Source organism: Saimiri boliviensis, chromosome 1, assembly GCF_048565385.1.
Source record: "Saimiri boliviensis isolate mSaiBol1 chromosome 1, mSaiBol1.pri, whole genome shotgun sequence".
Lineage (NCBI taxonomy): Eukaryota > Metazoa > Chordata > Mammalia > Primates > Cebidae > Saimiri > Saimiri boliviensis.
The window spans coordinates 270,629,712-270,655,722 of NC_133449.1; the positions used below are offsets into that span (position 1 = coordinate 270,629,712).

The 26,011-nt window shown below is 39.0% G+C and overlaps 1 protein-coding gene across 8 annotated transcripts in view; it reads left to right on the forward strand.

The window, feature by feature from the left end:
• DROSHA (drosha ribonuclease III) overlaps positions 1–26,011 on the forward strand; it is a 135,688-nt gene that overhangs the window by 80,724 nt on the left and 28,953 nt on the right. For all 8 annotated transcript variants that reach the window (XM_039469429.2, XM_074386890.1, XM_074386882.1 and 5 more), the window contains 7 exons: positions 2,052–2,159; positions 4,718–4,856; positions 5,552–5,612; positions 16,484–16,543; positions 17,942–18,041; positions 22,150–22,252; positions 24,224–24,294. In XM_039469429.2, the coding sequence (XP_039325363.1) occupies positions 2,052–2,159; positions 4,718–4,856; positions 5,552–5,612; positions 16,484–16,543; positions 17,942–18,041; positions 22,150–22,252; positions 24,224–24,294 (642 nt within the window). The remainder of the gene's footprint in view (positions 1–2,051; positions 2,160–4,717; positions 4,857–5,551; positions 5,613–16,483; positions 16,544–17,941; positions 18,042–22,149; positions 22,253–24,223; positions 24,295–26,011) is intronic.

Sequence of the window (26,011 nt, forward strand, 5' to 3'; positions counted from 1 at the left end):
GAACAGGTTAAAGGAAGTAAGGTAGTAAGGTGTACGTTAGCTAAAACAAGATGTGGGAAGCCTGCCATTAACTGCATTTTGTTTTTGGGTAGAACTAAGATTAAAGGGGTAGAACCTCCAAAGACACAGATTTGAGCTTAAAGTTAATGATAATTTTTGGCTTGGAGCAGTGGCTCATCCCTGTAATCTTAGCACTTTGGGAGATTGAGGCAGGCCGATCCCTTGAGCCCAGGAATTCGAGACCAACCTCTTCTCTACAAAAAACACAGAAATTAGCAGAGTGTGGTGTTGCACGCCTGTAGTCCCAGGTACTGGGGGTTGGTGGCTGAGGTGGGAGGCTCTCTTGAGCCTGGAAGGTGGAGGCTGTAGTGAGATGTGATTGTGCCACTGCACCGTAGCCTGGGTGACAGAAAAAAAAAGGTAATTTTCTCATAATCAGCAAACTCTCAAGTTTTTATTTTCCAGACAGGCAGTGATTCATCTCTTACAGGAAATATTAAAAAATAAGCAATTCACCAGGTTGAGTTTATGCTTTAGAAAGGCAGTTGCACTGAGTAGTCTTCATGTCCTATCCCATGTCCTATCCACCTTGAGTTTTTAGCATCAACTCTTGAGCTTCCTGCAGTTTAAATGGCTGGGAAACTGTATTATACTTTGATTGTGCACGTTGTTTCCATATTGTGGTGTCTGGAATATCTTGTTTCAATACAGCACGTATGAAAACAGTGAATAAAGTGCTGATAATTCAAATCCTAATGGCATATCTCTAGCTTTAATGGCAAAAGCAGTGTCTTCACTTTTTCTATCTTCCACTCATATTGAAAGGCCTTACACGTGGAGGTGCTCAAATTATATACTTACTGAATTGAACTGGCAAGAAAGTCTTTGTTGAGGAGAGATCCTTTTTAGTGGAACGAATCTTTCTTTATAAGTTAATAACATAACTAATTTCAGTAGTTTCAAGCAAATCCATTTTTATATATTTTTAAATAATGCCAGCTTAAAATACTTCAAAGACTGAAATAATATAAAGCATATGTCAATCAATCTGTGGGCTGGGTCCATCCTCCAGCTTCTGATGAATAAAAATGACTCCTTGCATTCTCTTGTGTTCTTGGGAAACAGTATTAAGGAAAAGAAAAAAGATATGCCTTCCATGAAATCATCTCCCAGCAAGAAATCTAGAGCCAAAGGAAAAGGGATTGAAGCAAAAATTTAAATTCTTTGTTCTTGGATAGCTTAATGGTACTGGTGGCTTTATAAAATTTGTCTTCAGAATGTTAGATCATTAAATGTTAAAGCTAGGGTGGCATATCTGGTGGAGAAGTCCTTACTTAAAGAATAGTCATGGGCTTTAGGGGTTTGTGAACCCATTAAAATTGTGTACAACTTTTGCATGCTAGTGCACAGGGACATTTTCCTTGGATTCTCAAAAATATCTTGACCCTAGAGAAGTTTCAGAATGAATGAATCCTAATCCATTCCTCTTTATGAAAGACAGGCACAGAAATGCATGTGACTTCCTCAAAGCTACCCTGCTGAATACTGAGGGAACCAGTGCTATTCCTAACGGAATGAGGGCTAACAGGCCTAAAGATTTTTGTATTTTCTTTTCTTTCTTTCTTTTTTATTTTTTGAAAGAAGGAGAGAGAGAGAAAGAAGGAAGAGAGGGAGAAAGGGAGATTTTTATATTTTCTCTTTTAATCCTTTTAGCTTTCCTCGGACATAGGTATATTTATTATTCTCATTTTGCAGGTGAGGAAACTGAGGCAGAGAGGTAAGATAACTTGCCCCAGGTCACACAGTGAATGAGTGGTAGAGCAGGATTTGGACGCAGACATTCTGGTTCTAGAGACTGTATACTCTTAACAGCTACTGCCCACTGCCTCTCAGAGGATTCTCCCCAATGCCATGCAGCCAGTAAGCTGTTTTGGGACTTAGTGAGATGGAATTTGGGATGTGAAAATGGTTCTAGTTTGTTGTAAAATAAATGAAGTGACTTTATAAGTTTTTATAAAGTTAAACATGCTGAAGTATTTTTTTTTTCCTAGCATGCAATGATGCTACCTGTTCTGACCCATCATATCCGCTACCACCAATGCCTAATGCACCTGGACAAGTTGATAGGATATACTTTCCAAGATCGTTGTCTGTTGCAGGTAAGAATTACTCTCCTGTAAACTCATGTAATAACAAGATAGGAGTAATTCATCTTGCAGGTCACAAATGGTACATTGGGTTCTCTATCCTGAGAAGTGACAAGAATTGTTAGAAACATAGTTCTGTGCATTGCTCCACCCTTGTTGCCTCTGCTGCTTTCCAACCCATTCTCTCTCATTTATTTGAGACTATCCCTAAAGAGATTGACTAAAACTGAAATTTGTCTGTCAAATCTAAGTACTGGCCGGGCTCTGTGGCTCACGCCTGTAATCCTAGCACTTTGGGAGGCCGAGGTGGGTGCATCACCTGAGGTCAGGAGTTCAAGAGCAGCCTGGCCATCATGGTGAAACCCCACATTAAAAAAAAAAAAAAATCGAAGTACTTTCTTCCAGCTTTTCCTCCTTTATGGCTCTGCTTTCCAGGTGCTGAGTATTCTGAAAGATATAGATTTTTTTTTTTTTTCCCTGAGACGGAGTTTTGCTTTTGTTGCCCAGGCTTGAGTGCAATGGTGTGATCTCAGCTCACTGCAACCTCTGTCTCCCGGGTTCAAGCAATTCTCCTACCTCAGCCTCCCGAGTAGGTGGGATTACTGGCATGTGTCACCATGCCTGGCTAATTTTTATACGTTTAATAGAGTTGGGTTTTCACCATGTTGGCCAGGCTGGTCTCGAACTCCTGACCTCAGGTGATCTGCCTGCCTTGGTCTTCCAAAGGGCTGGGATTATAGGCATGAGCCACCATGCCTGGCCTAAAGATGTGGATATGTTTGTTTGCAGAAGAGGGCTTGTGTCAGAGATCTGGAAATTTGTTTGTTTGTTTTGGCTGCTTTAAAAATATTTTCAGTAGATTTAGGTGTACAAGTGGGTTTTGTCTACATGGATTAATTGTATAGTGGTGAAATCTGGGCTTTTAGTGTACTTGTCACCTGAATAGTGTACATTATACCCAGTAGGTAGTTTCTTATCCCTCACCCACCTCCCAGCACTCCCCACCTGAATCTCCAGTGTCCATCATACCACTCTGTATGCCCTTGGGTACCCATAGCTTAGCTCCCACTTGTGAGTGAGAATATGCGGTATTTGGTTTTCTGTTTCTGAGTTAATTAACTTAGGATAATGGCCATCTGAACTGCTGCAAAAGACATTATTTTATTCTTTTTATTGCTGAGTAGTATTCCACGGTATATGTATACCACATTTTCTTTATCCACTTGTCAGTTGATAGGTGCTTATGTTGATTTCATATCTTTGCAATTGTGAATTGTGCTGCGATAAACATAGAAGTACAGGTGTTGGGCCAGGTGCAGTGGCTCACGCCTCTAATCCCAGTGCTTTGGGAGGCCAAGGTGGGTGGATCATGAGGTCAAGAAATTGAGACCATCCTGGCCAACATGGTGAAACCCCGTCTCTACTAAAAATACAAAAACTAGCTGGGTGTGGTGGCACGTGCCTGTAGTCCCAGTTACTTGGGAGGCTGAGGTAGGAGAATCGCTTGAACTTGGGAGGTGGAGGTTGCAGCGAGCTGAGATTGCGTTATTGCCACTCCAGCCTGGTGGCAGAGCAAGACTCTGTCTCAAAACAAAAAGAAAAAAAAAAGAAGTTCAGGTGTCCTTTTGATATAATGACTTTTTTTCCTTTGGGTAGATACATAGTATACACAGTAGTGGGAGGAGTGAATCAAATGTTAGATCTACTTTTAGTTTCTTAAGAACTCTCCATACTGTTTTTCAGAGCTATATACGAATTTATCTAGCTTATATAAAGTTCAGTATATAAGCCTTCTCTTTTCACTGCATCACACCAAAATCTGTTGTTTTTTGACTTTTTAATAATGGCCATTCTGACTGGGGTAAAGTGATAGGTGGTATCTCATTTTGGTTTTAATTGCATTTCCCTGATGATTAGTGATGTTGGACCTTCTTTCATGTTTGTTGGCCATTTGTGTATCTTCTTTTGAAAAATGTTTGTTCATGCCATTGCCCACTTTTTAATGGGATTATTATTATTATTTTTTTCTTGCTAATTTGTTTTCTTGCTGATTTGTTTCTTGTAGATTCTGGATATTAGTCCTTTGTTGGATATATAGTATGCAAATATTTTCTCCCATTCTGTAGGTCATGTGTTTACAGATATTTAGGGAGATAAGATGGAAAGATCAGGGCTTAAGATTCAACTGGATAGACAGCTCCCTTTCCTGCTTAATTTGGGATGATACAAAGATGGTGCTCTCATGCTGAGTTTTTGTTTTTTTGAGACAGGGTCTCCTTCTGTCACCCAGGCTAGAGTGCAGTGGCATGATCATAGCTCACTGCAGCCCGACCTCCTGGGCTCAAGTGGTAATCTCACCTCAGCCTCTTGAGTAGCTGGGACTCCAGTCACATGCCCCCACGCCTAGCTAATTTTTTTGTTTTTTGTAGAGATGGAGTCTCACTGTGTTGCCCAGGCTGGTCTTGATCTCCTGGACTCAAGTGGTCCTTCTGCTATGGGATTACGGGTATGAGCCACTGCACCTAGCTCCTGCTGTTTTTAAGACTGAACTTATTTCATTGAAATTTTAGCTGGCCATGACTCATCCAAGTCATCATTTAAATTTTGGAATGAATCCTGATCATGCCAGGAATTCTTTGTCTAACTGTGGAATTCGGCAGCCCAAATATGGAGACAGAAAAGTTCATCACATGCACATGCGGAAGAAAGGTATGTATGTCTGGATGATTTTAAGATGTTAATCTCCTATTTTTGGCCTGTGTTTTCTGTTGTAACTTATTTCACCTCCAGGAATGGTTCCCTGGGTGCCTCTTTCACCATTTCATATTCTAGTGCTTAATAACTCATTTTTTAAAATTTGTTTTTATTTTTTTTGAGACAGAGTCTCACTCTGTCACCCAGGCTGGAGTGCAGTGACACGAGCTGAGCTCACTGTAGCCTGTGCCTCCTGAGTTCAAGCGATTCTTTTGCCTTAGCCTCCCGAATAGCTGGGATTACAGGCATGTACCACCACACCTGGCTACTTTTTTTTTTTTTTTTGTATTTTTATTAGAGACAGGGTTTTGCCATGTTGGCCAGACTGATCTTGAACACCTCAAGTGACCCACCCGCCTCTGTTTCCCAAAGTGCTGAGATTACAGGCATGAGCCATTGCGCCTGGCCCCACGGACTCTTTTATAATATTTACTTTGAGCAAGAACTGTAATAAGGGTTGATGAGATTTTTAGAAAAATTTCTTTTTCCTATCCAGTGTTTTAAATAATTATTTATTACATGTTCAGACAGGTAAGTACCAAACCTTTTAAAATCACATTGAGAAGAAATAATTTTTTCTACTGTAATATGATGGTCCTAGAATTATTCTATCAGTATTTACTTGTGTATTTGTTTTTAATTTTAAATAGGGATTAACACCTTGATAAATATTATGTCACGTCTTGGCCAAGATGATCCAACTCCCTCAAGGTAAAGTTGATTTTTACAAAACAAGGTGATTGGTATATAATTCACATACTATACAATTTACTCATTTAAAGCATACAATTCAGTGGTTTTTAGTATGTTAACAAAATTGTATATCCATGGCCATCATCTAATTTTGGAACATTGACATTAACCCAAAGAGAAGCCCTGTACCCATTAGTAATCTCTCCCCATGTTCCTTAGCCTGCCCAATCCTAGGCAACCACCAATTTATTTTCAACCTCTATGAATTTGTCTCTTCTGAACATTTTCTATGAAAGGTATCATGTAAGCCAGTCCTGTGCAGCTGTCTTCTTTTACTTAGCATGTTTTCATGATTTGTCCATAGTATAGTATGTGTCAATACTTGATTTTTAAATTGCTAAATAATATCCCTTGATATGAGCATACCATATTTTATGTATCTGTTCATCAGTTAATGGGCATTTGGAATATTTCTACTTTTTGGCTGGTGAATAAAGCTGCTATGAGTATTTGTGTACCGACTTTATTTGGGCATATATTTTGATTTCCCTTGGGTGTATATACTTAGGAGTAGAATTGCTGGGTCATATGGTAACTGTGTTTAACCTTTTAAGGAACTGCCAGACTGTTTTCCAAAGTGGCTGCACCATTTTATATTCCCAGCAGCAATATAGCAGGGATCCAATGTCTTCGCATATTTGTCAACACTTGTTATTGTCTGTCTTTTTATTCTGGCCATTCTATTCTAGTGAATGTGAAGTATTTTCTCGTTGTGATTTTGATTTGCATTTCCCTCAGGGTTTATGAAATTGAGCGTCTTTTCATGTGCTTATAGGCTATTTGTATATCTTCTTCAGAGAAATATCTATTCAGATCCTTTTCCTATTTTTAATTGGGTTATTCTAAATTATTGAGTTATAATAGTTTTTTAATATAGTCTCAGATACAAATTCCTTATCAGATTTGCAAATTTTTTTTTCATTCTGTGAATTGTCTTTTCACTCTCTTGAAAAGTTTTGCAGTACAAAACTTTTCGTGAAGTTTTAGCTATTCTGAGTCCATTGCATTTCCACACGTTGGATTAGCCTGTCAATTTCTGCAAAGAAGTCAGTGGGGATTTTGATAGGCATTATGTCGATTTTGTAGAACAGTTTGGGAACCATTACCATCTTTTAAAAAAATGTTTATTTAAAGTGCAGGTTTGTTACATAGGCAAACTTGTGCTTATTGTACAGATTATTTTATCACCCAGGTATTAAGCCTAATAGCTATTACTTATTTTCCCTGGTCCTCTCCTTCCTTTCATTCTTTACCCTCTGAAAGGCCCCAGTGTGTGTTGTTCCCTTCTGTGTGTCTGTGTAACCTGTGGTATTTGGTTTTCTGTTCCTGTGTTAGTTTTCTGAGGATAATGGCCTCCAGCTGTATCCATGTCCCTGCAAAGGACATGATCTCATTCATTTTTATGTTTGCATAATATTCCATGGTGTATAAGCACCATATTTTTTTTTTCCTTCCTTTCCTTTTTTTTTTTTTTTTTTTTTTTTTGAGACAGAGTCTCATTTTGTTGCCCAGGTTGGAATGAAGTGGCATGATCTCAGCTCACTGCAACCTCTGCTTCCCAGGTTCAAGCAATTCTCATGCCTCAGCCACCTGAGTAGTCTGGATCCTGGCTAATTTTTATATTTTTGGTAGAGATGAGGTTTTGCCATGTTGGCCGGGCTGGTCTCCAATTCCTGGCCTCAAAGTATCCATCTGCCTTGGCCACCCAAAGTGCTGGGATTACAGGCCTGAGTCACTGTGCCTGGCCCCACATTTTCTTTATGCAGTCTATCATTGATGGCCATTTCGTTTGATGATTACGAGCTTAACCTTTTTTTTTTTTTTAAAAAAAATAGAGACAGGGCTCTTGCTATGTTTCCCAGGCTTACCATCTTAGTCTTAAGTTTTCTGACTCATGAACTTGGATGTCTTTTCCTTTATCTGTCTTTTTAAATTGTTTCAATAATGTTTTATAGTTTTCAGAGTATACATTTTACACATTTTTTGCAAAATTTATTCTGAATTATTTTCTTCTTTTTTATGCTGTTGTAAATGGAATTGTTTTCTTAATTTCATTTTCAGGTTGTTCATTGGAAATGTGTGGAAACAAAATTGAGTTTTGTGTATTGTCTTACGTCCTCCAACCCCGTTGCTCCAGTTTATTAGGTCTAATAGTTTTTTAGTGGATTAGTTAGGATTTTCTTACACATGAAATAATATTACCAACAAATAGCAATAGTTTTAACTTCTTCCTGTGTAATTCTTTTACATTTCATTTTCTTAACTTCGTTGCCCTAGCTAGAGCCTCCAGGACAATACTGAATAGAAGTATTGAGAGCAGGTCTCTGTCTTCCTAATCTGAGTAGGAAGCATTCAGTCTTTCACTATTGAGGGTGATGTTAGCTGTCGGGTTTTTATAGATGCTCTTTATCAGAGTAAAGAAGGTCTCTCCTATTCTTAGTGTGCTGAGTGTTTTTATCATGAAATGGTGTTGAATTTTGTCACATGCTTTTCCTTTAGCTATTAATATAATCACACCATTTTATTCTTTTATTCTGTTTGATCTGGGGTATTAAACCAACCTGGCTTTCTTGGGATGCCTCCCGCTTGATTGTGGTGTCTCATCCTTCTTATGCTGCTGCATTCAGTTTGGTAGCATTTTGCTTAGGATTTGTGTGTCTATATTTAAAAGAGATACTGGTTTGTAGTTTTCTTTTCCCGTGATGTTTTGTCTAGTTTCATTATAATGGTAATACTGGCCTCATATAATAAGTAAGTTTTGTAGGTTAGCTTTTCTTATTTAATTTCCTGATTTTATAAGATACCTTCCCATATTAATATTCTCATATATGTGTCGTCTTGAGGCCTTTGAAGCATCGGGGAATGGAATGGCCTAGGTCTATATAAACTCTTTAACGCAGTTTGACAGCTGAATGGAAGCAAGGGCTTAATGGCTGATGAGGCTCTGGGGTTGCTCGCAAGGAGGATTATCTTTGTGTGTGAGGTATAGCAGATTCTATTTGGAAAGCCCAGTAGAGGAAATTGCTTGAGGGTGGCTTTCTTTTTCAGATGGGGAGTTGAAAAGTGGAATAGCTATGCTTATCATTCTGGGGATCCAGACTAGGTTGGATTACAGGTGGGCAGAGTAGGGTTGGAAGTGACAGGAAGTTGAGGCAATTACTTAAGCTGCCCACTGACCTCCACAGAAATTGCCAGCAATGGCTAACATGGTTTTTTATTTCCCAATAGCTCTTTCATATATCAGGTTTTTTAAAAATTGACTTGCTTTCAGTTGTTCTCTTTTGTGGTTATCATAAGCCAAACCTCTTCAATCAAGAGGTAAAAACAAAAGCAGGATAGAGCTTTAAAATTCTTATTTGAAAATGATCATATGCCCATATACCTCAGTATGATGTTCTGTGAGAGTTGAAGATCAGAAAAGAATGAATTAAAATAGCCCTTAATCACACCCTCAGGAATGGCGTGACCATGGTTTTATTTTACCCTGCGACATTATAGAGTCTGTATTTTGGCAAGTAGAATCCTATATACCCCATAGTCCTCTAACATGGCTACATGAACATCATAGACATGTACTTTTCAATGATGCAAATCTGGATTTAAATCATCTTTGTCTCATCGTCCCCCACCGCAGCTGTTGGTATGTAAGCTATGTCTTTTGATAACTTCATTCGAACCTCATGATTTATGTTTTCTTTTGCTCTATTACAAAGAGGTGGTTTTCTTGGCTTGCTTACCATGGCAGAAGGGATGATACCTGAGAAACTGTTATGTCTGAATTTACCATTTTGAAAATGATATTACTGACAGAGAATAAACAGATAATCTCTCTTGTCCCTTGACATTTGGCCTTTGTTGCTTATGTTCAGAGGCTCTTGCTCTGGATATGATCTTTTTGCTGATGCAGAGTTGGCTGCCAGGGTCTGCTGTCCGTTGACTGCTGTCAGCTAGCAGTCCACAGCCGGGCACAGCTTCTTCCAGAGACTGACCCCAAGTAAGACTGAGCTCCTTACCTGGGCTGTGAAGCATATCTTGTCCCCTCCCTGTGCACTGATCATCATTGTAAAACTTCCTCTGTAATGCCCATGTAACTTTGTAATGTCCTGCTCAAATCCTGCTGGTATTTGTTTTATGGTACATATTCTTGTTCTTCTGTGGACCCATAATTGTGTTATGGGGCTATTTTTCTTTACAGGACTGTAAGGATTTTGAAGGTCTATGGTCCTATCTATTTTTTTTTTTCCTCTCTGTTCTTTGTAACTAGTGCCTTTCACAGAACAGGTACTCAGTAAATAAGTATTAAGGGAAGGAATGCCATTCATCATACTACTTTTATCCCAGGTTATTTACTTATTGACTAGAAATAGGGCAACAGGGAGATCAAGAAAGATTACAGTGAGCAGGGCTTTAAAAGGCTGGGTAGTATCTTTCTTAATCTCATTTGGGATGGGCTAGGGTTTACAAAAAAGGCATGAAGGTTTAAAATTAATAAGTAATTTTTGATAACCTGGCTGCCATTAAAACTACAAAACAATTAACTTTTATGATGTTATAATCTCAAGTGAATATACCACGCATAATTTTAAAGAACGTCACTGTTTAACCACCTAAATCTGAGTTGTTAATAGTTATATTTAATTCATTCATGCAAATCGTGATGAACTGTTCCCACAAAAAGGGTGTCTAAAGGGTGAGGCATTTGATGGCATTCAAGTAATCCATGTATTATCAGGAAGACCCTTGGGAAAGAGGGACCAGAATAGTAGCAATGGAAAAAAGGGGAAGACCAAACCGCCTTGGTTTGATTTTTTTTTTTTTTTTCTTTTGGGTTGGAGAGTCATTGCTACATATAATGCATAAAAATCTCGGCCAGCCACAGTGGCTCATGCCTGTAATCCCAGCACTTTGGGAGGCCAAGGTGGGTGGATCACCTGAAGTCAGGAGTTCAAGACCAGCCTGGCTAACATGACGAAACCCTCTCTCTACTAAAAATACAAAAATCGGCCATGCATGGTAGTGGCCACCTGGTAGTAATCCCAGCTACTCTGGTGGCTGAGGCAGGAGAATCGCTTGAACCCAGGAGGCAGAGGTTGCAGTGAGCCAGGATCATGCCACTGCATTCCACCCTGGGCAACAGAGCAAGACTGTCTCAAAAAAAAAAAAGAAAGAAAAAAAAAAATTGGACCAACAGAGAGACACATATGGACTATTTGTTAATGTCTGTGTATTTAAGGAAATGGTAGTTGCAGGTGTCTTTTGCATTAGAAGCACAATAATATGTATTAAATATGTGTAAATCCCACTGAGTGAATTTACCACTGTAAATGCTTCAAGTTAAATTCCCAAGTCCGGTACATCTGAGATCTCGTGGGTCTGTAGCCTGTCTTCCCTACAAGTGTCCAGGCAGGTGCAATGAGTTGAAGGAATCCTCAGTTGGGTAGAGGTTCCCATTGACCTCCAAGGTTACCTTTAGCCAGTCGCTGCTTGAGACTTGGGATGCCAGAGTGGGAAAAGATTCTGCATACCCTCGCTGGATTTGGCTTTTCTTGAGTCAGTGGCACCTTACAGTACTTACGGTTACAGGGAGATTGTTATGTTTTATAAAGTGCATTGGATTCCTCAGACAAAATGTGCTGTATAAATGTTACAGTTAATCCAGATTTCATAATGCCTCTGTTGATTCACTTCTTAAAAACAAATGGAGTGTTTACTGCTCAGTAAATATCTCATCTTGGAGCCTGCTAATATGTATAAAGAGGGTGATTAAAAAAAGTCTAAACAATAAAAGAAAGAACAAAAGATTTGCCGCTGCTGTGAGGACGAGCCACCACTCTTTCCATTTTTTCCAGATAAACCATTGGCTTAGGAATAGTACAGTATAATAATAAACTAAAGTAGTATTTAACAAACCATTCGTATTTATGGCTTATTGCCAGAGTTTAGTGATAATGTAGATATAGAAAAGCATCCTGGATATGGGCAAATTATGTAATAAATGGCAGTCTCACTATTGAATAAATGTGTTTAGAACCATGACCTTGTATTTCAACAACATGAATAATAATACAACTTTGTGGTTATTAAAACCCTAGATGTAGTTTTTGTCTCCATGAAAGTTTATAAAAGAAATTAAGGTAAATCTTACTATGCCATGATGACTTGATTTAAAATAGTATATGACTTAAAGCAGCCAATACTCTTTGACTAAATGTCTTACTGTTCTTTAAAAATGCGTTAGACCTCCAAGTATGGCTTGTCCTCAGCCCTTGCCAGGGTTTCTTGCTTTCCATGTTGAGATTTTTCTGTATAGTACTTTGCGCTGTTAGGAAGAAGAGAAAGTTTGTGCCACAGAAAATGCATTTTTATTTTACTGGCTCATGAAAAAGAATTTATTTTTTAAAAACTCACTCTTTATTTCTATCCTTACTCAAGGCAGTAGCTTAACAGGTTTCTTGAAATTGTAGGCAGACTTAGGAGTTAACATCGTCTTACTGTTAAATCATGCCTCTATTCCTTGATGCTTTCTCCAAGAATGATGGCAGTTGCTTCTGAAGTTCTGGTGTATTTGACAGAAAGCAAAATCTCAGTACTGAAAAGTTTCGAAAATATGTTTTTTGTTAATATAATGTGTTATACTCCACTGTGGAACTTCTTAGTCACTCTTGGCTAGTGGAGTAGCAACAAAAAGAAGTCCTTTAAAATCTAGTATGTATTTGGTAAAAAGAAGAAAAGTTTGTTTTAGGACCTACTCCTTTTTTTTTTTTTTTTGAGACGTGGTCTCCCACTGTCACCCAGGCTAGAGTGCAGTGGTACAATCATAACTCACTGCAGCTTTGACCTCTCAGGCTCAAGCGAGCCTCTCGTCTCAGCCTCCAGAGTAGCTGAGACTACAAACATGTGCCACCACACCTGGCTAATTTTTTTTAATATTTTGTAGAGATAATCTTACTTTGTTGCCTAGGCTGGTCTTGAACTTCTGGCCTCAAGCAATCTCCCACCTCAGCCTCCCAAAGTGCTAGGATTACAGGCATGAGCCACTACACCTGACCTGTCTTTTTTTTTTTTTTTTAAACTAAATTATGAGATTATGAATTTGTCAGGTAGACATAAATTGAATGTATTTTCTCTTTATCTCTCTTTTGTTTTTTCATTTCCCTATTGGCTGTTACAGTTGAGTGTTCCTTACCCAAAATGCTTGGGACCGATAGTGTTTCAGAATTTTTTGGATTTTGGAATATTTGCATATACCTAGTGAGATATCTTGTGCATAAGACCCAATTCTAAATGAAATTCATTTGTATTTCATATATAGCTTATACACATAGCCTGAAGGTAATTTTATACAATATTATTCATACTTTTGTTTTGACTGCAACTTGTCGCTTAAGGTCAGGTGTGGAACTTTCCACTTGTGACATCATATTGACACTCAAGAGTTTCAGATTTTGGAACACTTTGGATTTTGGGTTAAGGATGCTTAACCTGTAATTGCTTTCCAGAATGATGTTTTCACAGAAATCAAAGGCCATAAATTGAAAGGAGGGTTCAGAATCACTCCCTCGTTGTTCACAACTTACCAGATTTTTCCCATTACCTTTTTATTTCCTGTAAAATTCCAAAATGTGGAGGAGTAGTAGGGTAGAAGAATAAACTTACTAATGCGATAAGTGAAATGATAGCAGTTGTGCTTAAATTTCCAAGTAGATGATTTGGTAGCTAAGAGTAATTTACAAGTATTTTAAATTTTCTACTCTATACTGAAACTATAGGGATACTTTATGGAAATTAAACTGGCACACATAAAACAGAATCATACAGATCTGATCTAATTTTGTTGTAAATGGAGTGATAAGTGTTGAAGTCTTGTGGGAATGGGGGTGGGATGGTGGGAGTTAGCTGGCACCTGGGAAGCTTCAGTACTTAGGGCAGGCCTTCCAGCTGACTGTAGGAATCAGTTGGATTTGGGAGAGGTGGCAGGGAAGGGAGAGGGAATGGTGCCTGCATGGTGCAGCTGTGCAGGCTGATCAACATGGAGTTGAAAGTTGCTGTTGAAAGTAGGTAAAAGGGGTGGATATGATGAAACTGGATAAAGAATGGCCTTGAAAGCCAGATGGGTTTAGACTTGAAAGGCAGCTGTTGAGTTTTGGGGGGAGAATTTTGTGGGTTGGTGTCAGATTTAAGAAAGACCCTGAGGGTAGTGAGGCCAGCTCACGCCCAAGCCCGTCTCTTGCTGTCTGTGCCTAGGACCCAGGGCCTCTGCATGTACCCTTCTCTCCTCAGTGCATCCCTTTGGTTTTTCTCTCCTTGTACATCCCCAGATTCATATTTTCTCTTTCAGCAGCCAGCCTTGAAATAGACATTCGGGTTCTTTTCATATTTAGCCGTCCCCCTTATCCTTCCAAGGCCTCTAGTGAATGCCTGAAACCAAAGATAGTAATACATAACCCTGTATGTACTATGTTTTTTCCTACACATAATCATACCTATAATGCAGTTTAAGGTATAAATCAGGCACAGTAAGAGGTTAACAGCAATAATAAAATAGAACAGCTATAACAGCCTGCTTTCTGTACACCAGACCCCTGTGACATGCAATTTACCTATGTAACAAAACTGCACGTGTACCCCTGAACCGAAAATAAAAGTAAAAAGTAAATAAATAACAGTATGCTAGCATCATGGCTCTCGGGCTTTGGGGCCATTATTAAGTAAAATAAGGATGATTTGAACATAGGCACTGAGATACTACGACAGTTGATCTGGTAGCCCACATGGCTACTAAGTGACAGCATAGAGGTGCTTGAAAAAGGGATTATCCCAGGTGGGATAGGGTGGGACAGCACAAGGATTTACCATGTGATGAAGAACAGCATGCAGTTTAAAACTTATGAATCGTTTGTTTCTGAAATTTTCCATTTAACGTTTTTAGACTGTGGTTGACCAGGAAACTGTGGAATATGAAACCATGGGTATGGGAGGGGTACTGTACAATCCCATATAACTTATTACTTCTCCAGCCTACTGTGGTCAAAATCAGGTTTGTCTCCACCACTTCACAGATCTCCTATCAGGGGCCTCAGTGCCTTCACAGGACTGACTCAGTGGTCTGTTCTCATCTGACTTGAATCTAAGCAACACAGGGCATGGCTGACCACTTCTCTCTTGAAACACATTCTTCCCCGTGGCTCGAGGAGAGCATACTGGCTTCCTTTCCTCCTCCCTCCCTGGCCAGGTCTCCTTTTCTGGCTTCCCTTCTGCTTGACTTCTCAACTTCCCTCTACCCAGGCCCTCCCTGGGTTCATTCCTGGGACCCTTTTTCCCTCTGGCTGCATCCTCTCAAGTGGTGTCATATGATTCGTCACCTAAAATTCTGTGTGGACCTTGACCAACCCTAAAGATTCATTAGCAGCTTTGTCCTAGCCCGTGAGCAGTAGGTTACTATCCAGCACTCTGCTGGATCTCTCCATTTGGATATTTGATGGGCATTTCAAAGTTAACATGTCCAAAATGCACCTTTTGCTTTTCCCCCAAACCTGCTCCCCTTTTGGTCCTCCCCTCCACGGTAATGGCACTACTCCTCGCGAGCTACTTAGGCTAAAGCCTAGGCCGTGACCTTCATTCTTTTCTTTCACTTAGCCTCCACATCCCAACTCCAGCTATCAACAGTTCTTTTCAGCTGTGTCTCCAGCATGCATCCCAAATCTGACTGTTGCCCGCTCCGCACTGTGACCTCCCTAGCCTAAGCCTCCATGTGGGAAAGTCCTTGCACCTGCTGCAGCGTCCCTCAGTGCCTCTCTCCTGCATACAGTGTCTACACAGCAGCCAGTGTGGCCTGTTGAAAACCTCAGTCACTTCATGTCATGTCTGTGCTCAACCAAAGGAGCAGCGAGAAAAGCACGTTGCCACTGAGGGAAGGTGCTCCATTGGCTTCACTAAGGCACAGGAGGAGGTTTTCCATGGGCCACCTTCTTGGTCATTTCAGTCCTGTTTGCGAACACGAGAAACTAACAGCCTGCGAGATATGACTTCATCGTATAATAAAAGTATAAATAAACTGTCATCTATGTGCTGAGGGGGAAGTATTAATTTCGATGAGGGGCATTGGGCAGGGCTTCATAAAGAAGATAACATTTTTGCTGGGCCTCAAGGGGTTAGTAGATTTTCAGTGTGGCTCATTGTGTGGGAGAGAGTGGAAGGCTCTGGGGTGGCAGGGAGCTTGGCCTCAAGAGGCACACTGAGTGTCTTAGCGGATGCCTCTTTCAGAGAGTGCCAGGTAGTTTTGGAGCAGGGCCCAATGTGTAGATAGGAAAGGTTAGGAGTGGGTAATGAGGAGTGGGTAATAAGTCTGATAAGGCAGATCAGACTTATTTTGAAGGACTTCTGATACTGGATTAAGTTTAGATATGGAGCGATGCGGGACTGTTTTTAGGACATCGTATCAAAACGGATTTTTCAGTGGTCAGAAAATCACTGAATGCATCCTTCTTTCTGTCTTCTACCTGGTAGCAGTATGGAAATACTAATGATTGTTAGTGAGATATCACCTTGAAGTCTCTGGATTCTTTAAGTCTGGTTCCCAGAGGAAAAAAAGCCCCCAGGCAGAAAGCTTGAAACACACAGTATGAAGGAATGCACCCCTCCTTCCCATTAGGCAGGTGCCAGATGCCTGTCGGCTAAGATAATGGTCAGTGCTCTTAATTTATGAGGAATAGGGAAGGTGCTTTGATTATTAAAGGCGCTAACCCTCATGTGCCCTTTTCTTGCGGGGTGGTGATGGTGGTGGGGTGTTAGTATGTTATTTTAAGTGATCTTTTTAATTCCCATTGTAGGATTAATCACAATGAACGGTTGGAGTTCTTGGGTGATGCTGTTGTTGAATTTCTGACCAGGTAATTAGGTGTTGTTTTTTTTTTTTTTTAATAATTCTTCAATAATTGCATTTCATAGGTAACATACTTCATACTTATTACGTTGCTTTCTTTGTAATTAGCCAAATAAGGCATTGAAACACTATATATTTTATCTCTTTTGTAGAGCTCAAAAGCCACATGTCTGTGGCTCTTGCCCTGACAACTTGCACTCACTGATGCTGTAATGAGTGAGATTACAAGATGAAAGGCTGGTGTCTCTGTCCTGTCAAGTATATGTTAAAGTTGCTTACAGACGCATGAGATCAGCTTATCTTGGTCTAGATGCTTCAGAGCTTATATTCAATTTGTAAAGAAAGGGATGATATTTTAAAATGTCATTTCATCTTCTAGGATTTGTCTTTGATCCCTTTCTTACTCTTTCTGATCTCAAGGGAAGTAAAGCTTACAAGTAATTTTAATGACCAGATTTGCGTGTGTGTGCGTGTGTGTGTGTGTGTGTGTGTGTGTGTGTGTGTGTTTTCTCTCCAGAGTATTTTAGGATCATTAATTTGAAAAGTAGGGGTAGGAAGCTGGGGCATGGTGGCTCACGCTTGTAATCCCAGTACTTTGAGAGAACAAGGTAGGTGGATCGCCTGAGATCAGGAGTTCGAGACCAGCCTGGCCAACATGGCAAAACCCCATCTCTACCAAAAATACAAAAATTAGCCAGGCATGGTGCTGCACGCCTGCAGTCACAGCTACCCGGAGGCCGAGGCAGCAGAATCACTTTAACCTGGGAGGTGAAGGTTGCAGTGAGCTGAGATTGTGACATTGTACTCCAGCCTGGCAACAGAGTGAGACTCCATCTCAAAAAAAAAAAAAAAAAAAAGAAAGAAAAGAAAAGAAAGAATGAAGAAAGTAGGGGGAGGGAAGTGTGTTTTGCTTTTCTATACTGCCACAATTATTCTTTTAAAGGGAGACAATACATGCTTCTCTTAGAACTCCTTGAGCTGTTGTTACTCTCTTTAGGTCATTTCTTTTCATGAGATGGACATAAGGAGAAGGGACTCCTCTCTCCAGGGGCCACACATAACTCAGCCCAAGGAAAAGCATTTGTTTCACTCCAAATTATTAGTATTAAATGTGTTTGCTCTTAGAGTGTGTGACTGATTATTCTGCTCTTTGTTGTCATCAGATTTCAGAGAAATCCTTTAACAGAAATAAATGTGTAAATGAGTGAATGATCTAGGTTTTAGCACATTCAGTTATACTGTTCTTACCGTTTAGCTTTCAAAGACTTTTAATCAGATCCTTTAGTTTGATTCAGCTGGTATCCATTGCACAGATACTGTGTGCTAGCCCTGTTTCTGTGACTCAGAGCCACAGACAAAATGTTGTGATGCATATTTATTCATGTGCTTTTTTTTTTTTTTGTAGTGTCCATTTGTACTATTTGTTTCCTAGTCTGGAAGAAGGAGGATTAGCAACCTATCGGACTGCCATTGTTCAGAATCAGCACCTTGCCATGCTAGCCAAGGTATAGAAAACATCTGAGGCATTTGTAGTCACGTCTGACTTGCTCTTCTTCTGTCCATGCATAACTTTGCATTTGAATAAGTAACTCTTTAGGATTTATTAGGGATGTAACATTTTACAGACCAGGAAGTATTTTTTGTTGGGTTTTAAGGATCCAGCCTATTAGTTCTGTTACCTTTGTGAGTTTCACCAGCAGCTAACGAACTCCACAATGAGGTAACTTGAAAACAGATGAAGAAAAATCTGACAGGTGTGCATGAACAGAGTTAAACACTCGGGGAAAAGGAATATGGGAACAAAACAAAAGAAAAGAAATACGCTGTATTTTCCCTTTGTGTAATATTTCTGTAGTACATTTGTTTTTAATTTACGTTAACAAGCCAAATGATAGCTTTGAACAGAATATTCCAGACCATTTTTTATCCACTAGGGGTACTTTATACACCTTTGAGAATCCCCTAAATCACAAATCCTATTAAGATTTAGGGTTAGGGGCCGGGCGCGGTGGCTCAGGCCTGTAATCCCAGCACTTTGGGAGACCGAGGCGGGCGGATCACAAGGTCAAGAGATCGAGACCATCCTGGTCAACATGGTGAAACCCCGTCTCTACTAAAAATACAAAAAATTAGCTGGGCATGGTGGCGCGTGCCTGTAATCCCAGCTACTCTGGAGGCTGAGGCAGGAGAATTGCCTAAACCCAGGAGGCGGAGGTTGCGGTGAGCCGAGATTGCACCATTGTTCTCCAGCCTGGGTAACAAGAGCGAAACTCCGTCTCAAAAAAAAAAAAGAAAAGAAAAAAAGATTTAGGGTTTAGGCTGTCCCCCTAGCCTCACTGACTTAGCTCAGTGACTAACAGAACCTTTTCTTAATGCAGATTCATGCCAGGCATTTTACTTATGTGATCTGATTGGATGTTTCCATCTCCATATGATGTGTTGTTATAATAAATCATAGCTGATAAGAACATGGACACTTGCACTGACTCATCAGGGTTCCAGTCAACACTCTTCCTCTTACAAACAGGTGGCCTTGGACAAATTGACAAGTTGTTGTTCTCTTCTCCAAGCCTCTGCTTTCTCATCTGTGAAATGGAAATGATACTAGCCCTTGCCACACAGCCTGGTTATGAGAATTAAATGAGATTATGAGTTTTAATGATTTTGTTTATAAAGTGCTATACATAATACTTGATTATAGTAATTATACAAAGATATTAATAATTTTGTAGGGGCTTTCTTTGTTGATGCTACCTATGATCTTGTGATAAATCCTTACATTTTTATAGACCTCTGGGTTTATTTAATAGTAGGTAAAATGATGGCTCTTAAATCCCTAAACACTGAGGATCCACTGGAAAAGCTTTTGTGGGTTTTGCCTAAAGTAATTTGTATATTTTCTTCATTTTGATATAAAAGTTTGATTTTGAAAGAAAGAGTAGATAAAGCCCATCCTAGCTTTATGACTGGTTTCTTAATTTGATCTTGCCAAGGCATTAATTGTATTCAAGATGTGATTAATTTTAGCTTATGTGTTAGCAAGAACACATTGTTTTATTTTATTTGATAACATCATCATTGTAGCTATGGTGGTAGGCTTTGAACTGGTTTTGGAAGGATTTGAGAAAGTAAATATTGATGTCTTAATGAAAATCTGTAAGTAGCCAGGTAAGCTAACTTGGCTTTTAGCAGGCTCAGAATGAATGAAATTTCAAACTGCTTAAGTGTTTGGTTGATTTAATTGTCACAGTGCTTCCTGATCATTCACATAAATGCCACTGGAAGTACATATTAATAAATAGGTTGTCACTCCGTTCCTTATTGTTTTTAGTTTAGGATGTAATGGAATGGCATTATTTTTATTTTTCAAACACTTGTAGGGAAGATATTTACAAAGTGTGGGGAATTGCCATGGCATGAAAACAAAAGCTATTACATAACCCATTGGGTGCTTTGCAAAGCCATGACTAATGACAGAGTTTGTCCCTGCAGGGAATATTCTATGTGGTCTTCTTGCACCAAGCCCAAGTCTTGCCACTCCCATAGTACTCAACACCCAGTGGCTGCAGCAGAAGGCTGTGTGGTCCCACTTTCTTCTATCTAGAAGTAGTCCTTAGCCATTTGGGAGGGAAGGGAATTGATGGAAAATTGTTGACCTCTTTGAGAATCTAATGAAAGCTGTAGGTCACCTTCCAGGCTAATGAACATTTTAACACATAAACAGTAGCATACCACTCTCTCCTTTTTGAAAGTTGTACTAGTGCCTACATGGAAAAATAAGGATATAGAGACTAGAAGAAGTCAGGAAATTCACATTGCAGCACTCCAGAATACAGTAGATGTTTATAAGATAAAATATGGCTTGCAGTCTGCTCACAAGCAGGGCTCCAGAGATAGCAAACAATTAGATTTTCCCAGTGAAGTTGTGAAACAGATGAAATTTACATATTCTAGTATAAACTCTTGCACTTTGGGATCAATTTTTAAAAAGAGATAGTTTCTGCTATTGCATTTGCGGTAGTCAAAACTCATTTGAGTATATTTTATAATCACGGATTTCAAACAGCACAAAATACTACAGCATATATGTCTTGTTTTTATTGTCTTTGTCTTTTTCTAATATAAATAAATATGGATATTTAACACACATACTGATACACACAGAGTGTATATCTTTTGTCTGAAGACTGGTGGAACTCATACTGTCCTAGACTGTTCATTGCCTTGTGATTTGTTCCATGTTATGTGGCACGTTACTGCTTAGTATTTATTGAATTGAATTACATGGTGATGGAAATTGATTTATTGCGTGTTTATGCCATGTGTGTATCTTTCTTTTTTATGGGAAGAATTATGATTTCCATTTATTCAATCTCAGGAGTTTTATAAAAATATTCTTTCACATTGTGTCTAGTTCTAAAAGGCCAGAATTGATTTGTATGTTGTAATACCATGGGATAAGAAATAAGCGGCCACGGAGATCAAAGTAAAGGAAAAATATGAGTAATATAGCGAAATGAATCCAGAGGTAAAGTTAGTATGCACTGACATATTCATCAGCCCTACCCCTAGAATGGGGCCACAAATTTGGCTCTAAACTCTTCTGAGGCCAAATCAGAAAAGGAAACACAATTCATTACAAGTGATGTTTTCAAAGCCCTTAAGATCAATCCAATTTATTGCTCAGAAGGTCTCACTGAACCCACAGAGATATGAGTATGGAAACGTCACAAATGCAAAGATATCAGGCTCCCCCAAAAAATTAAAAAAAAAAAAAGATTTAGAGGTATAAGGCATTTTGAAGTCTTCTGAAGGTCTTCACTCTACCACATAAAAATCTATTTTGGGCCAGGTGCAGTGGCTCACACCTATAATTCTAGCACTTTGGGAGGCTGAGGCAGCTGGATCACCTGTGGTCAGGAGTTTGAGATCAGCTGGGCCAACAAGGTGAAACCCCGTCTCTATTAAAAATATAAAAATTAGCATAGCATGTTGGCTCACACCTGTAGTCCTGACTACTTGGGAGGCTGAGGAAGGAGAATCACTTGAACCTGGGAGGTGGAGGGTACAGCAAGCCAGGATCATGCCACTGCACTGATAGAGCCAGATTCTATCTCCAAAAAACAACAAAAAGTCTTGTTTTGTATGGTGCTGACATTGTCAGTACCATGTGACTCAAGTCAAAGAAGTAAAATTGACTTTCAGAACTTTGGGTTAGGTTTGCAATTCTCTCCCTAGGCATACTGGATGAACCCAAGGGCTTATGGTCTTGTAGCAGCAGAGTCTTATTCCAGCCTGGTCTAGTGCTTGGTCTGAACTTGAAATTGGAAAGTTCAGATCTGATCAATTCTGAACCCTACTTGAACTATTGGAGTTTGTCGAAGCCTGTTTGGGAAAGAACTGAGTTAGTCAAAACCGAGCCGTATGTATAGGACTTCTAATGAATGGTAAACTAAACTCTCTCTTAATATACTCATATGAGGCCAATAGATTTGTAACCATTCTCCCACCCCCATCTTGTCTCCACACCAACCCTCTGCAAGAGATGGTGAATTACTGTAGTTAAGATTTTGGCAAACTCTTCCTTATGTTTTGTCATTGTGAATGTTGCAGAAACTTGAACTGGACCGATTTATGCTGTATGCTCATGGGCCTGACCTTTGTAGAGAATCGGACCTTCGACATGCAATGGCCAATTGTTTTGAAGCATTAATAGGTAATTTCTCTCTTCATAGTCTACTTTCTTACATGTCTAAACAGTCTGGAGAGCACATAAAATTTAGTGTGGAAACTTGGGACAGAATTACATGTTCCCAACACATATGAGGTTCCTAGCACACTTACCACCTTATATTATAGTTATTTTAGTTCCTTCAGAGCAGTGAACATGCCTCTATTTTTTTTTTTCATTCTTACTGCTTGAATTGGTGTCTGATGTCATGTAGATGCTTATGAATTGAAATGAGGTGAATTAATATGCAGATGGATTACTTTCCAGATTGATTCAGGATCACATACATAAACAAACAAATTAGGTTGCTGAGAAACTCCAGTGTTGCTTTTGATTAAACTATTCGTAAGATTTCTGTTTTAAACATCTTGAGAACATCACATTTTTTAAATCCCAGGGTTTCAGTCTGTGTAACTTATTGATGCACTTGAAACAAGACTGATGTTGACATTTCACTCCTCGCTAAGGCACTTTACTTCTTTGGCTTCTTTTTGACTGTAACCAGAATACAATTAGCTGTTGGTACAGGAAAATTGGAAGAGTTAATCAGCTGGTGATTGCAAGTATATATGCTTTAGCATGAAATGTTACAGTAGATTGACAATTTGATTTTTTTTTTAAGGTAAATGATCAAGTACATTTTCAGAGGGCTTTGTTCTTATCACTTTTGCCCTCTTCCTTTGAAAATGAATATAAAAGCTTCCCATTGTAGTTTCATGCTGATGACAGTGGCAAGAGAATGTTTAATAATTATTTACAGTCTTTTCACAGCTATGTCTGTTTTTCACAAATATGTCTATTTTCAAAGAATTTGTCACATGGAATTACTTTGCTCTGTAGACATAATATTTTTGACAGTTGGTGTTGCCATTGCCTCCAGAACCAGCCAGACATGAAGATTCGATTTCCTGTTCTATCATTTATCAGATCTGTGTCTTTGGCAAGTTACCTAATCTCTTTGATCCTCAGTTTCCCCATCTGTGAGATGGAGATAGTATCACTTACCTCACAGAATTGTTATAATGATCTTAATATCCGATTCTGGCAGCATCCAATTCAGAGCAAAGCTCTATTTCCTTAAACTGTCCCCTCAAATCAACTAATGTTAGCCTAAATCCTCTAAGTAGTTTCTTACACCCTCCTACTGAGGTACCCCATGAAAGTGAAGGTAAGAATGTGGAAATGCTTTGCATGGTACTCAGGGCATAAGTGGTCTCCCAACCACAACAGTTACTGCCCCTGTTACTCTTACTATCATTGTTACTACATCTGTCAAGAAATAATAAATGTCTGTAGTTGTCAAAAGCCCTGATAACTAAGTGCCTTAACATTTTACATGGAAAAGTAGCCTTTCGGAAGACAAGTGTAAACATTTGATTTCAAGAAAATATGACTACTCCATTTCAGAGTTAATCGATACCCAGTTAAAATGGTACGATAGTACTTCCTGGTTGTGATTCATGCAGTGTGTGTGCCCAGTGCTTAATTACTTCAAATTAAAGGTAAAGCTTTCCCTGATATTTTGTTTGCAGATGCCTTCATTATCTATTTTTTTTTTCCTTAGGTACCTGTATATATTTGGTCTGAAACATAAACTATCAATGCATAAAATACAACAGAACATTTTCTTTACTAAAGTCAAGTATTTGTGCATTGTTCCCTTAGTAAGGGTTTATACCTTTACCCTTCATGATAGTTAATCTTTGGCCTCTCTTACTTACAATATTAGATTTAGCTTTTAATGGACATTGAATTTCGTATTATTTCAGTTTAATTTGTAACACAAAATATAGCAAAAAGAGGGAAAGTGTCACTTTTAAGATGGTTGCTTCTGAACATGCTGATTTGTTTTCTGTGAGTGGTTTTTGGCCTGCCTCTTTGCTTTTTACAGAGATAGGTAATTTGCTTTGACTATTGATGGAGACTCCCTTTTGGCTTTCTCTTCCGTTCGTCTAGGAGCTGTTTACTTGGAGGGAAGCCTGGAGGAAGCCAAGCAGTTATTTGGACGCTTGCTCTTTAATGATCCGGTATTTATATGGAATCATTTGATTTTTATGTTATATATCATTACAGAAGATTTTATTTCAGCTGGTCTTTGTAATTTGAACAGAATATAGGAGAAACAAAATAGCCAATCTACCATAGATGGGACATTTAAAGTAGACCGAAATAGCTTAAGCAACTCTTGCAGATGGAAAGTTCCATGGACCGTTACACAAGGAGTTTTTCATTCACCTGAACCTTGTTTTTCCTCATGGCCACTTACAAATTAAATATGAAAACAAATGTATTAGGACTTCGCTATTTTGAAGTGTCTTGAAGTTAATTGTGATTTTATATTTTAGAATCATTGGGTATCTACCCCGTGCAGGCTTAGTTGAAGTAATAGCCTTTTGGTTTTCCATGTATGATTTGTTTTTATGTAAATTATGTAGACTAGATAAGTGTGTATTTACTTTAGAAAGTTCATAGGGAGTTTCTGATAGGGGTATGAATAAAGAGTATGAAAGGACTTTTTTTTTTTTTTAAGCAAATTATAGTTTAAGAAAAAATGATAGAGTCTAAAATAGTTTCTGTTGCTACTTAAACATTTAGCTATTAATATTGCCAGAGACACCTTTTTAATCCTGCATATAATAGAGCACACTGGATGCTTTCTGCACCAAAACAAGTCAATTTAACATTTAAAGGGAGAAGCAACTCTGTATTCCAAATTGAAATGTCATTATAATTGAATGAAATAGCCCTCATGGAGCAATAAAGAACACAGGAAGCCAGTTTTAAGCCGCTGTGAAACCTTCAGCTTAAATGGCTGTCAGACGTTATTACTGTATTACTTTGGGTAGTTTTTAAAAGAAGGATCAATAGTTTTGAAAAATTCAACCTGGGCAATATTCATATCTGGTAATTTGATTTTTGTATTTGTTTTTCTAGAGATATGTGATGATTTTTACATGTGTGAACTTCTTCATTATGGGAAGGTTATCTACAGGTGTGCTGTGTCCCTCATTTTTACCCTGCACATGTGAACACATGGGCATGTTGATTTGCATCTGTAGCAGATGGTGTGTGTTTTACGACCTTTTCTCAAATCTTAAATTTTCTTTGTTCGGGCCTTCACCTTTTGTGGGTCATTTCAGCAAGCTCTTTGCTCTCTTTCCTTCCTGCAGTCTTCCCTCTGTGCCCCCCAGCACCCTGCAGACTCCTTCCCCCACCCCCATCTCTTCCCTGCCCCTTCTCCTGTCTTACCTGCATCCCCCAGTCCACTGTGTTCTGTTGTTCTGTTTTGCTGCAGTTTTCTATTCGTTTTCTTAATTGCATCGGTGTGTGTTTAGATTCTTTTCTCTTTAAACTGCTTCTCTCCCAGTTGTCTACTTAGCGAGCTTATCTTGTGTTTCCAGTACCCAGTGCAATGCTGGCATGTGCAGCGTTTCATACACATTTGTTAGAAGAGTGAAGTGAATAAATGAATGGATTAAAAGCAGAGTCTGAACATTATCTTACAAACAGAGTGGTTCAGATTCTGAATTTGTTGTAGTGTGCCTTTTGTGAAACTGTACGAGGCTCACAATGTAGGAGTTTTCCTTTTTAGTATTTTGAAGTGCACAAACTTAAGACACTGACTCATTTGACATCTCCGTTTTGGTTTCCACCTATGAGTTGTAGCATGTGGAAGATGTGAGCGAACCAGTGTACTTCTTTTTTTTTTTTGAATAAGGCATCATGAAAGCCTAATCAGCCAAA